Source organism: Natrix helvetica, assembly GCF_964273705.1.
Source record: "Natrix helvetica genome assembly, chromosome: 3".
Taxonomy (NCBI): domain Eukaryota; kingdom Metazoa; phylum Chordata; class Lepidosauria; order Squamata; family Natricidae; genus Natrix; species Natrix helvetica.
The window spans coordinates 75,942,294-75,956,784 of NC_138549.1; the positions used below are offsets into that span (position 1 = coordinate 75,942,294).

At 42.9% G+C, this 14,491-nt stretch overlaps 2 protein-coding genes across 6 annotated transcripts in view; both read right to left on the reverse strand.

Moving 5' to 3' along the window:
• Positions 1-6,745, reverse strand: part of LOC309388777 (complement factor H-related protein 2-like) — a 31,205-nt gene extending 24,460 nt beyond the window's left edge. The window contains exons 1-2 of the mRNA XM_081946398.1: positions 6,681-6,745; positions 4,401-4,580 (exon numbers count right to left, since the gene is read on the reverse strand). Coding sequence (XP_081802524.1) covers positions 4,401-4,580; positions 6,681-6,723 — 223 coding nt within the window. The 5' untranslated portion in view covers positions 6,724-6,745. The remainder of the gene's footprint in view (positions 1-4,400; positions 4,581-6,680) is intronic.
• LOC309388775 (complement factor H-like) overlaps positions 1-14,491 on the reverse strand; it is a 499,219-nt gene that overhangs the window by 442,905 nt on the left and 41,823 nt on the right. The window lies entirely within an intron of this gene.

Genomic DNA, 14,491 nt, shown 5'->3' on the forward strand with positions numbered 1-14,491 from the left:
GTTTGGCAAAGATGCAGCCCTGCCCCAAGGAATGGAGCAGGTGCTGCACCACAGGGACTGGATAGGGGTTCGCCTGGAGGGCAAGGTTGATAGTCAACTTGAAATCAGCGCAGAGGCGTATGGAGCCGTCAGCTTTGACGGGGACCACAATTGGAGTCTCCCATCTGGAATAGTCGACTGGATCCAACACGCCCTGCACTATAAGCTTGTCAAGTTCGGCATCCACCTTGGCCCTCAAGGCGAAAGGCACCCTGTGGGCCTTCAGCCTAATAGGGGCAACCTGAGGGTCTAGGTTGAGGGAGATGGGGCTGCCCTTATAGGTTCCTAATTTTCCGTCAAAAACGTCAGCGTATTCTGCCAATACGTCGGCGACGTCTGGAGGCGTGGCAATTACCTGACACACCCCATGTACAGACAACCCCAGGGCAGGGAACCAATCCAGGCCCAATAGAGCCGGTAGGGGCTTCTCTACAACCAGGACAGGTAGGCACCTTGCGAATTCCCCATACTCCACCCTCACAGAATAGCAGCCCAGGGTGGGAATTAGAGTCCCCTGGTAGTCTCTGAGTGAAATGTCCGGGGTGGAGAGCTGAGACTTTAGGACCCCTGGACAGAGGCGGGAGAACTCTGCCCAGGAGAGGAGGGACCGGGACGAGCCCGAGTCGACCTCCATCATGCAGGGAGAGCCCTCAATCAGGATAATAATAATAATAATAATAATAATAATAATAATAATAATAATAATAATAATAATAATAATAATAATTTCTTAGCCACACCCTCTCCCGAAGGACTTGGGGCGGCGTACAATAAAAACATAAAAATACAAGTATGGACAGACATACATATAATATAGACGTATACAAAGACGTATACAAAGAGGAGGTGGACAAATGAATGGAGACAATTAAAATCACAATATTAAAATCCCCTAAATAAATTAAATAAATAAATAAATTACAAAAATAAAAAACCCGTCAGGAGCGATATGTTCAAACTATGGTTGAGCCAGGCCAGCTACTTGAAATAGGTGGGTCTTGAGCTTTACACGGAAGGAGTGGAGATCAGAGGTAGTCCTAATATCCGGGGGGAGGTCATTCCACAGGGCTGGGCCCGCCACAGAGAAGGCTCTACTCCTAGGCGCCGCCCCTCGGCACTGTCTGGTGGACGGCACCTGGAGGAGTCCCTCTCTGTGCGAGCGAATTGGTCGCAGGGATGTATGGGGCAGAATACGATCCCGTAAGTAACTAGGTCCTGAGCCATGGAGGCTTTGATGCGTCCTGCACCTGCAGACACGTGGAAGGCTGACTCTGCAGGGGTGGCCGGAAGGTCTGTCTCTACGGCGAAGCAGCAATCCTGGGGTCTTTGCTGACGGTGAGCCTGCTGGGAAGCTGGACGCGGCGCGGTGGTGGAGGACAGGGTGAAGTCCTCAGGGCGTTGGAGCAGAGACAAGGTTGCCTGGCAGACTTGAGCCAAGTGCCCCTTCTTGAGGCAATGGCGGCAGATGGCGGCTTTGAAGGGGCAAGCGGCGTGGTCATGGTTGCCGCCGCAGCCCAGGCAAGCGGTAGCGCCTTGGCGGGATCGCCGAGGCGTTCGACGCCTTGAAGCTTGAGCGAGGCGGGCAACCATGTTCTCCTCCTCCAGGTCATCAGGCAGGAGAACTAGCTCGTCCACCAGGCAGGTGCGGCCAGGAGGCGGTGGCGGCAGCTGGAACATCTCCGCCATTGACTCGTCAGAGAGCTCAGCTGCTCTGGCCTCTGCGATTGCCTCCTGAAGAGTCACCTCAGCGCGGGCCAGCAGGCGCCGCCTGAGGCGAATGTCCTTCACCCCAAACACGAACTGCTCCACCAACGCCGAATCGATGTTCGTAAATTCACATTGCATGGCGGAGGTGTGGAGAGCCTGGAGGAACTGACTAATAGATTCCTCCGGCTTCTGGACGCAACGCCGGAAGGCATAGCACTGGGCGATCCATGAAGGGATTGGAGCTTAGTGGTGTTGGAGCTTGCGGGTGAGCGTGTCCCAGTCAAGAGAATGGACCGGCTGAGGGGCCGCCAGGGCTCTGGCGGCACCGAACATTGCCAGCCCACAGCAACTCAGGAAGAAGCTGCATTTTTCATCAGCTGGAATGTTTCTGTTTCCATTCGCTATGAGGAAACATTCGAACCTTTCAAGAAAGGCGTCCCAGGACTCCCCGGCAGTCCCAAATGGCACGAACGGAGGCATTGATGCCATCCCAGCACCTCAGAGATCGGAACAACGAAGGAGAAAAAAAATTGCTTGTCTCGCCTGTCGAGGTGGTCAGCATGGTGGGTCAGCAGCCGCTAGATCCCACCTTCGTCGCCAGTGTTAAATAGGCGAGGAAGTAGAGACTGACACCGCGAGGTGAATTTAAACCTTTTAATAATAACAGGCTTGCAACAAGCAATACAGGAGAGAAGCACCGTTCCCCTGCTTGACAGCTATTTATACGGAGCTGTCAAGCAGGGAAACCAATGGGGAGCGAGAAACCGCCCGTTCTTCAGCCAAGCCGCGTCTTAGCCAATCAGACGCGGCTTGGCTGTTGCTGGCTGACAGGCAGGGAATCCCCGGTTGTAAGTCAAGGAATACAACAATTCTAAATATAGGTAGTCCTTGAGTTACGACTACAATTGAGCCGAAAATGTATGTTGCTTAGTGAAACATTTGTTAAATCATTTTTCCCCATTTTATGACTTTTATTGCCACAATTATTAAGGGAATCATTGTGTTTTTTAAGTTAGTAACATGGTTGTTAAGTGAATCTGGCTTCCTCATTGACTTTGCTTGTCAGGAGGTCACAAAAGCTGATCACATGAGATCAGGACACTGCAACCGTCATAAATATGAACCACTTGCCAAACATCTGAAGTTCGGTCATGTGATCAAGGGGATGCTGCAACAGTTGTAAGTGTGAAAAAAGGTCATAAGTCACTTTTTTCAATGACATTGTAACTTTGAATGTTCACTAAATGAACTCTTGTAAGTCAAGGACTACTTGTATCACAGGAGATTTTGAGAGATATGATTAAATCAGAAGAGCATAAATTAATATTGTATTATTTAAGTATAATTTATGTTGCATTTACATTTACATACATTTTCTTTAGCAAGGAAAAAACTGAAGAAATTGATTAAAGTTGAGTAGAGGTGGTAAAGCACGCCCAGGCCCAGGATGCAAAAACCTACCACCACAAGTGGGGAAAATCATATCCACATCGGAGCCCTGGCTGCCCATGCCCAGAAGAGATGGGGGGAGGCACCAGGGCTGGGCAGGTCTGATGCTCTGGGAAGCAATGGTCTAATGGACCTGCTCAAGCTTCTGGTGACCTCAGTAGTGCCAAGGTGTGTTGGGCGTGCAATGGGAATGCACTCCACATGTGGGCCAAGGGCAAAACCCATGAGAGGGCCAAGATGACCAGCAGCAACCTGCTCTCTAACCACAAGTGAAAAGAGAGTGGATGCAGCAGCTGCACCACACCCTCCTCACCTTCTCTTTGCCTACAGTGGCAGCAGTAGCCAAAGGAAGAGGTACAGGAGAGAGGCATGCAGTCCGGCTTGCAGGATGTGTTGGGCAGTCACCTGCCCTGTCCCACTCACATGAGATGGAGCAGATGTGTCCGGTGGTCCACATCAAAAGCCTCCCCCCAAATATGGCTGCTGCCAGTGCTAGTGCCGCCACCATATGGCTTCTGCGCTCACATACCTGATACCATATCATGCAGAGCCATCAGTCTCTGTAGAAAAACAGTGGGGCCAGAGGAAATTGCCTTTTTAAAGCCAAGAATAAATGGGCCAAAAGACTGCTCGGGCAAGCTGCATACAAAACATTGAAAAATCTTTAGACAGATGGAGTCAGGAAATTCCCAGGGAAATACCTGATTAGGCAGATTAAGGGTTGTCTTTCTTTTATTCTGTTCTGATAGCACATCCTCCTATCATGTCTCCTGTATCATGCTGCAACTAAATAACCACTTTAGATATGTGCAAAATCTGCTACAATGTTCTGGGTAAGATATACCACTTAGTCCAGCGGTCCCCAACGTTTATGGCTTGGTGGCCTGGCAGAGGGGGGAGATGGGACCAGCCCATTACTCACACAAGTTGAGCTGTGCATGCGTGCTGGCCCGCCACTCGTGCAAGTCAATCTGCATGCATGCAAGACATCACATTGTTCATGCAAGTTGAACTGCACATACATGTGTGTGCACTGGCCAGCCATTCACATCGCCCAGTTCCAAACAGGCCACATGGCTTGGAGTCCCCTACCTTAGTCAAAAATAACTGAAAGTTACTTAAAATAATGTTTAAAAGTAGCTTTCTGCAGAGTTAAATAGTGGGGCCCATTTACAATAATAGTAACACATACAAGTTCTACTTACTGACACATTTTGGTGAAGGTGACCATCCATTTTTTGTGCATTCAACCACTTGTTCTCCATTGTCTGGTTCAAAAGTAAATCCACTGTCACACCGAATTCGAATTAGATCCCCATCATGATATACAGTTCTTTGAGGTCGGAAAGAACCATTGGATATTCTTGGAGAATTGCATGTAATTTCTAGAGAAAATAAGTCATATATTTTAATATATGATTAAAAGAAGAATAGCTTACACTCATATCAGATTGTTAGCACATTAAAGAAATACCATTATAAGTTTTAAAATATACATAGGACCACGAGACCACTCATGCCTATTGTTTAAATAATTAACTAATTTAATTTATTGCCAATTGGTTATCTAAAATGTACTGTGAAATTAGCCATCTTGATTAAAAACACTTTTAGTAACTCTTGGCTACTATTTTTTGGAACATCATAAATAAATTCAACCAATTGCTATAATTAATAATCCGCTTCACTTTGGTTTTGAATTGAAACATAAAGCTACAATTTGATACCTACCTTCTTGCTATTCAGTCCCTTTATTGATCCCAGTAGCGTTTTCAACCACCTGCAAGGTTGTAAAATTAAGAGCTCCACATTGTAGTGGTTCCACTCTTGCCTGAGGTTACAGACAGGGGTAAGAGGTCAGGCTTTCAAATGCTCAGGGCTTGTTCTTTTTCCCATTTCTGTTCTAATTCTGCTCAGAATTATGAGCAGTCATATATCCATGGTGATAATTTTGAGGTGGAGGATAACCAACAATAGAGATTACTGTGGCAATGGATGCATTGCTGGAATATCTGAAGGATAGATTGGGACAGATTTCCTGGAGAAAATCAATCTATGTGATTGCTGAGAGTTGATGTCAACCTTATCATGCAATCAAAAAATTCAAGGAATTGCCCTGGGAATTGCTCATCAAAAACATCAGTTGATCTACAACTCAATATCTCTATTCCCAGTGTATACTACCGTATTAGTTCTGGTATGTTACATCACTGCTGCAGGAGCTGCACTGGTTACCAATGGACCTCTGAGTGCAATCCAAGGTGCTCGACACAACTTTTAAAGTTGAATATACTTCAAGTATAGGACATGAATGACATTGAGTTTTCCAAATAACCATGGTTTATCTAATCTGCATGGCAAGACGACATGTACCAGCTTCCAGGTTAGAATTCCTGAAAGAATTAGAATGGAAATACATTCTTCAGTTCTGATGAACACCCTTTGAGGGGTGTGGGAGTAGGAATGGATTTCCAGAGGAAAAATTGCACAGAGCTGAAGAAGCTTCTTGGATGAGAAGCAAAACGTCTTCAAAAGAAAATGTCCAGTTGCCTCCTGAAAAAAATACCTTTGGAATAACCATGACCTGGATGACTCAGAATCTCTGCAAACATTTAGCTATACAATTTGAGATGAGCACCCTTTGAATGTGGGAATAGGAATGGCTTTCCAGAAGAAAAATTTCAAACTACAGGAACCAGGAACACTACTCAGGTGACCCTGAGGACAAGGATAAACCTCCAAGTGCTTCAATGACCCTTTAAAAGGATGCAGATTACCAGCTGTCTGCAGGGAGTATACTTCCTTCCATTTCACACTATCCTGTCAGAGCTAAAGAAGCTTCTTGGATGAGAAGCGAAACATCTTCAAAAAAAAAAAAAAAAGACCAGTTGCCCCCTGAAAAAGCAGGTGGGTTGTTCCTGGTTTGGCCCAGCTTGGCCGAACCGGTAGTGGAATTCAGGCCTGGGTCTCAGAACTGGCAGCGCCCCAGGCCTGCCACGCCCCCAAACCGGTTCCCTCTCCGCCGCTGGCCCACCCCCATTTTGGTTTTTAGTGACTGTGCATGCTCAGTTCATTGTAAATTGTTCTGTGCATGCATGAAAAACAATTTACATTGAACAGCACACATGGGAGTAGCGCACATCTGGTGCACCTCTGGCACATGTGTGGCTCGCACACAAGCAAAGCGACAGCACACGCACGTTGCACGTGGGTTGTGAACCAGTAGTAAAACTGGCAGCAACCCACCCCTGCAATGAGTGTGTCTTTCATGGCAACACTCTCTCTCCAGCAATCTGCAGCCTTTCAGGGTGTCCTATTTCAACTACATGCTAAGAGATTCCATTGAGCCCTTGCCCAAAGAAAAGTGCAGTCCAACCAGGAACCCTTCAAGAGGGATATAAATATAAGTACCAATAAAACACATGAAGTGCTTTGGCTCTGGACTGGTGATAGCAGGAATATAAAATTAAACTTTTTAAAGTCACCTTTGCATTTAGGAATCACGGGTGATGTTCCATCACAATGCATTACAAAAGCTGATTGGGAAGATAGATCTATACTAGTCTCCCTTTATTTATTTATCAGTACAAATACAACACACAAATATAAAAGGCAACATTAAAAATAAGAATATGGTTTTCTGCCTGCATGGTCTTCTGTGATGAAGCCGAAGGACAGCTCCCTTTATTTATTTATCAGTACAAATACAACACACAAATATAAAAGGCAACATTAAAAATAAGAATATGGTTTTCTGCCTGCATGGTCTTCTGTGATGAAGCCGAAGGACAGAAAGAGGGAGTAGTGACCTTCCTCCCATATTTAGTCATACCAGGGGTTGTAACACAAATATATACTTATTTCCCTGGCTCAACTGATAAGGAGGCGATCCTGTGGCTTAGTGGCTAAGGCTTCTGCCTGAGATATATAACAGCACAGGTTCAAATCCCAGTAAGGGTATGGCTAGCTGATGAGAGCTAATTAGCTCGAAATAGATCTATACTAGTCTCCCTTTATTTATTTATCAGTACAAATACAACACACAAATATAAAAGGCAACATTAAAAATAAGAATATGGTTTTCTGCCTGCATGGTCTTCTGTGATGAAGCCGAAGGACAGAAAGAGGGAGTAGTGACCTTCCTCCCATATTTAGTCATACCAGGGGTTGTAACACAAATATATACTTATTTCCCTGGCTCAACTGATAAGGAGGCGATCCTGTGGCTTAGTGGCTAAGGCTTCTGCCTGAGATATATAACAGCACAGGTTCAAATCCCAGTAAGGGTATGGCTAGCTGATGAGAGCTAATTAGCTCGAAATAGATCTATACTAGTCTCCCTTTATTTATTTATCAGTACAAATACAACACACAAATATAAAAGGCAACATTAAAAATAAGAATATGGTTTTCTGCCTGCATGGTCTTCTGTGATGAAGCCGAAGGACAGAAAGAGGGAGTAGTGACCTTCCTCCCATATTTAGTCATACCAGGGGTTGTAACACAAATATATACTTATTTCCCTGGCTCAACTGATAAGGAGGCGATCCTGTGGCTTAGTGGCTAAGGCTTCTGCCTGAGATATATAACAGCACAGGTTCAAATCCCAGTAAGGGTATGGCTAGCTGATGAGAGCTAATTAGCTCGAAATAGATCTATACTAGTCTCCCTTTATTTATTTATCAGTACAAATACAACACACAAATATAAAAGGCAACATTAAAAATAAGAATATGGTTTTCTGCCTGCATGGTCTTCTGTGATGAAGCCGTTAGTGGCTAAGGCTTCTGCCTGAGATATATAACAGCACAGGTTCAAATCCCAGTAAGGGTATGGCTAGCTGATGAGAGCTAATTAGCTCGAAATAGATCTATACTAGTCTCCCTTTATTTATTTATCAGTACAAATACAACACACAAATATAAAAGGCAACATTAAAAATAAGAATATGGTTTTCTGCCTGCATGGTCTTCTGTGATGAAGCCGAAGGACAGAAAGAGGGAGTAGTGACCTTCCTCCCATATTTAGTCATACCAGGGGTTGTAACACAAATATATACTTATTTCCCTGGCTCAACTGATAAGGAGGCGATCCTGTGGCTTAGTGGCTAAGGCTTCTGCCTGAGATATATAACAGCACAGGTTCAAATCCCAGTAAGGGTATGGCTAGCTGATGAGAGCTAATTAGCTCGAAATAGATCTATACTAGTCTCCCTTTATTTATTTATCAGTACAAATACAACACACAAATATAAAAGGCAACATTAAAAATAAGAATATGGTTTTCTGCCTGCATGGTCTTCTGTGATGAAGCCGAAGGACAGAAAGAGGGAGTAGTGACCTTCCTCCCATATTTAGTCATACCAGGGGTTGTAACACAAATATATACTTATTTCCCTGGCTCAACTGATAAGGAGGCGATCCTGTGGCTTAGTGGCTAAGGCTTCTGCCTGAGATATATAACAGCACAGGTTCAAATCCCAGTAAGGGTATGGCTAGCTGATGAGAGCTAATTAGCTCGAAATAGATCTATACTAGTCTCCCTTTATTTATTTATCAGTACAAATACAACACACAAATATAAAAGGCAACATTAAAAATAAGAATATGGTTTTCTGCCTGCATGGTCTTCTGTGATGAAGCCGAAGGACAGAAAGAGGGAGTAGTGACCTTCCTCCCATATTTAGTCATACCAGGGGTTGTAACACAAATATATACTTATTTCCCTGGCTCAACTGATAAGGAGGCGATCCTGTGGCTTAGTGGCTAAGGCTTCTGCCTGAGATATATAACAGCACAGGTTCAAATCCCAGTAAGGGTATGGCTAGCTGATGAGAGCTAATTAGCTCGAAATAGATCTATACTAGTCTCCCTTTATTTATTTATCAGTACAAATACAACACACAAATATAAAAGGCAACATTAAAAATAAGAATATGGTTTTCTGCCTGCATGGTCTTCTGTGATGAAGCCGAAGGACAGAAAGAGGGAGTAGTGACCTTCCTCCCATATTTAGTCATACCAGGGGTTGTAACACAAATATATACTTATTTCCCTGGCTCAACTGATAAGGAGGCGATCCTGTGGCTTAGTGGCTAAGGCTTCTGCCTGAGATATATAACAGCACAGGTTCAAATCCCAGTAAGGGTATGGCTAGCTGATGAGAGCTAATTAGCTCGAAATAGATCTATACTAGTCTCCCTTTATTTATTTATCAGTACAAATACAACACACAAATATAAAAGGCAACATTAAAAATAAGAATATGGTTTTCTGCCTGCATGGTCTTCTGTGATGAAGCCGAAGGACAGAAAGAGGGAGTAGTGACCTTCCTCCCATATTTAGTCATACCAGGGGTTGTAACACAAATATATACTTATTTCCCTGGCTCAACTGATAAGGAGGCGATCCTGTGGCTTAGTGGCTAAGGCTTCTGCCTGAGATATATAACAGCACAGGTTCAAATCCCAGTAAGGGTATGGCTAGCTGATGAGAGCTAATTAGCTCGAAATAGATCTATACTAGTCTCCCTTTATTTATTTATCAGTACAAATACAACACACAAATATAAAAGGCAACATTAAAAATAAGAATATGGTTTTCTGCCTGCATGGTCTTCTGTGATGAAGCCGAAGGACAGAAAGAGGGAGTAGTGACCTTCCTCCCATATTTAGTCATACCAGGGGTTGTAACACAAATATATACTTATTTCCCTGGCTCAACTGATAAGGAGGCGATCCTGTGGCTTAGTGGCTAAGGCTTCTGCCTGAGATATATAACAGCACAGGTTCAAATCCCAGTAAGGGTATGGCTAGCTGATGAGAGCTAATTAGCTCGAAATAGATCTATACTAGTCTCCCTTTATTTATTTATCAGTACAAATACAACACACAAATATAAAAGGCAACATTAAAAATAAGAATATGGTTTTCTGCCTGCATGGTCTTCTGTGATGAAGCCGAAGGACAGAAAGAGGGAGTAGTGACCTTCCTCCCATATTTAGTCATACCAGGGGTTGTAACACAAATATATACTTATTTCCCTGGCTCAACTGATAAGGAGGCGATCCTGTGGCTTAGTGGCTAAGGCTTCTGCCTGAGATATATAACAGCACAGGTTCAAATCCCAGTAAGGGTATGGCTAGCTGATGAGAGCTAATTAGCTCGAAATAGATCTATACTAGTCTCCCTTTATTTATTTATCAGTACAAATACAACACACAAATATAAAAGGCAACATTAAAAATAAGAATATGGTTTTCTGCCTGCATGGTCTTCTGTGATGAAGCCGAAGGACAGAAAGAGGGAGTAGTGACCTTCCTCCCATATTTAGTCATACCAGGGGTTGTAACACAAATATATACTTATTTCCCTGGCTCAACTGATAAGGAGGCGATCCTGTGGCTTAGTGGCTAAGGCTTCTGCCTGAGATATATAACAGCACAGGTTCAAATCCCAGTAAGGGTATGGCTAGCTGATGAGAGCTAATTAGCTCGAAATAGATCTATACTAGTCTCCCTTTATTTATTTATCAGTACAAATACAACACACAAATATAAAAGGCAACATTAAAAATAAGAATATGGTTTTCTGCCTGCATGGTCTTCTGTGATGAAGCCGAAGGACAGAAAGAGGGAGTAGTGACCTTCCTCCCATATTTAGTCATACCAGGGGTTGTAACACAAATATATACTTATTTCCCTGGCTCAACTGATAAGGAGGCGATCCTGTGGCTTAGTGGCTAAGGCTTCTGCCTGAGATATATAACAGCACAGGTTCAAATCCCAGTAAGGGTATGGCTAGCTGATGAGAGCTAATTAGCTCGAAATAGATCTATACTAGTCTCCCTTTATTTATTTATCAGTACAAATACAACACACAAATATAAAAGGCAACATTAAAAATAAGAATATGGTTTTCTGCCTGCATGGTCTTCTGTGATGAAGCCGAAGGACAGAAAGAGGGAGTAGTGACCTTCCTCCCATATTTAGTCATACCAGGGGTTGTAACACAAATATATACTTATTTCCCTGGCTCAACTGATAAGGAGGCGATCCTGTGGCTTAGTGGCTAAGGCTTCTGCCTGAGATATATAACAGCACAGGTTCAAATCCCAGTAAGGGTATGGCTAGCTGATGAGAGCTAATTAGCTCGAAATAGATCTATACTAGTCTCCCTTTATTTATTTATCAGTACAAATACAACACACAAATATAAAAGGCAACATTAAAAATAAGAATATGGTTTTCTGCCTGCATGGTCTTCTGTGATGAAGCCGAAGGACAGAAAGAGGGAGTAGTGACCTTCCTCCCATATTTAGTCATACCAGGGGTTGTAACACAAATATATACTTATTTCCCTGGCTCAACTGATAAGGAGGCGATCCTGTGGCTTAGTGGCTAAGGCTTCTGCCTGAGATATATAACAGCACAGGTTCAAATCCCAGTAAGGGTATGGCTAGCTGATGAGAGCTAATTAGCTCGAAATAGATCTATACTAGTCTCCCTTTATTTATTTATCAGTACAAATACAACACACAAATATAAAAGGCAACATTAAAAATAAGAATATGGTTTTCTGCCTGCATGGTCTTCTGTGATGAAGCCGAAGGACAGAAAGAGGGAGTAGTGACCTTCCTCCCATATTTAGTCATACCAGGGGTTGTAACACAAATATATACTTATTTCCCTGGCTCAACTGATAAGGAGGCGATCCTGTGGCTTAGTGGCTAAGGCTTCTGCCTGAGATATATAACAGCACAGGTTCAAATCCCAGTAAGGGTATGGCTAGCTGATGAGAGCTAATTAGCTCGAAATAGATCTATACTAGTCTCCCTTTATTTATTTATCAGTACAAATACAACACACAAATATAAAAGGCAACATTAAAAATAAGAATATGGTTTTCTGCCTGCATGGTCTTCTGTGATGAAGCCGAAGGACAGAAAGAGGGAGTAGTGACCTTCCTCCCATATTTAGTCATACCAGGGGTTGTAACACAAATATATACTTATTTCCCTGGCTCAACTGATAAGGAGGCGATCCTGTGGCTTAGTGGCTAAGGCTTCTGCCTGAGATATATAACAGCACAGGTTCAAATCCCAGTAAGGGTATGGCTAGCTGATGAGAGCTAATTAGCTCGAAATAGATCTATACTAGTCTCCCTTTATTTATTTATCAGTACAAATACAACACACAAATATAAAAGGCAACATTAAAAATAAGAATATGGTTTTCTGCCTGCATGGTCTTCTGTGATGAAGCCGAAGGACAGAAAGAGGGAGTAGTGACCTTCCTCCCATATTTAGTCATACCAGGGGTTGTAACACAAATATATACTTATTTCCCTGGCTCAACTGATAAGGAGGCGATCCTGTGGCTTAGTGGCTAAGGCTTCTGCCTGAGATATATAACAGCACAGGTTCAAATCCCAGTAAGGGTATGGCTAGCTGATGAGAGCTAATTAGCTCGAAATAGATCTATACTAGTCTCCCTTTATTTATTTATCAGTACAAATACAACACACAAATATAAAAGGCAACATTAAAAATAAGAATATGGTTTTCTGCCTGCATGGTCTTCTGTGATGAAGCCGAAGGACAGAAAGAGGGAGTAGTGACCTTCCTCCCATATTTAGTCATACCAGGGGTTGTAACACAAATATATACTTATTTCCCTGGCTCAACTGATAAGGAGGCGATCCTGTGGCTTAGTGGCTAAGGCTTCTGCCTGAGATATATAACAGCACAGGTTCAAATCCCAGTAAGGGTATGGCTAGCTGATGAGAGCTAATTAGCTCGAAATAGATCTATACTAGTCTCCCTTTATTTATTTATCAGTACAAATACAACACACAAATATAAAAGGCAACATTAAAAATAAGAATATGGTTTTCTGCCTGCATGGTCTTCTGTGATGAAGCCGAAGGACAGAAAGAGGGAGTAGTGACCTTCCTCCCATATTTAGTCATACCAGGGGTTGTAACACAAATATATACTTATTTCCCTGGCTCAACTGATAAGGAGGCGATCCTGTGGCTTAGTGGCTAAGGCTTCTGCCTGAGATATATAACAGCACAGGTTCAAATCCCAGTAAGGGTATGGCTAGCTGATGAGAGCTAATTAGCTCGAAATAGATCTATACTAGTCTCCCTTTATTTATTTATCAGTACAAATACAACACACAAATATAAAAGGCAACATTAAAAATAAGAATATGGTTTTCTGCCTGCATGGTCTTCTGTGATGAAGCCGAAGGACAGAAAGAGGGAGTAGTGACCTTCCTCCCATATTTAGTCATACCAGGGGTTGTAACACAAATATATACTTATTTCCCTGGCTCAACTGATAAGGAGGCGATCCTGTGGCTTAGTGGCTAAGGCTTCTGCCTGAGATATATAACAGCACAGGTTCAAATCCCAGTAAGGGTATGGCTAGCTGATGAGAGCTAATTAGCTCGAAATAGATCTATACTAGTCTCCCTTTATTTATTTATCAGTACAAATACAACACACAAATATAAAAGGCAACATTAAAAATAAGAATATGGTTTTCTGCCTGCATGGTCTTCTGTGATGAAGCCGAAGGACAGAAAGAGGGAGTAGTGACCTTCCTCCCATATTTAGTCATACCAGGGGTTGTAACACAAATATATACTTATTTCCCTGGCTCAACTGATAAGGAGGCGATCCTGTGGCTTAGTGGCTAAGGCTTCTGCCTGAGATATATAACAGCACAGGTTCAAATCCCAGTAAGGGTATGGCTAGCTGATGAGAGCTAATTAGCTCGAAATAGATCTATACTAGTCTCCCTTTATTTATTTATCAGTACAAATACAACACACAAATATAAAAGGCAACATTAAAAATAAGAATATGGTTTTCTGCCTGCATGGTCTTCTGTGATGAAGCCGAAGGACAGAAAGAGGGAGTAGTGACCTTCCTCCCATATTTAGTCATACCAGGGGTTGTAACACAAATATATACTTATTTCCCTGGCTCAACTGATAAGGAGGCGATCCTGTGGCTTAGTGGCTAAGGCTTCTGCCTGAGATATATAACAGCACAGGTTCAAATCCCAGTAAGGGTATGGCTAGCTGATGAGAGCTAATTAGCTCGAAATAGATCTATACTAGTCTCCCTTTATTTATTTATCAGTACAAATACAACACACAAATATAAAAGGCAACATTAAAAATAAGAATATGGTTTTCTGCCTGCATGGTCTTCTGTGATGAAGCCGAAGGACAGAAAGAGGGAGTAGTGACCTTCCTCCCATATTTAGTCATACCAGGGGTTGTA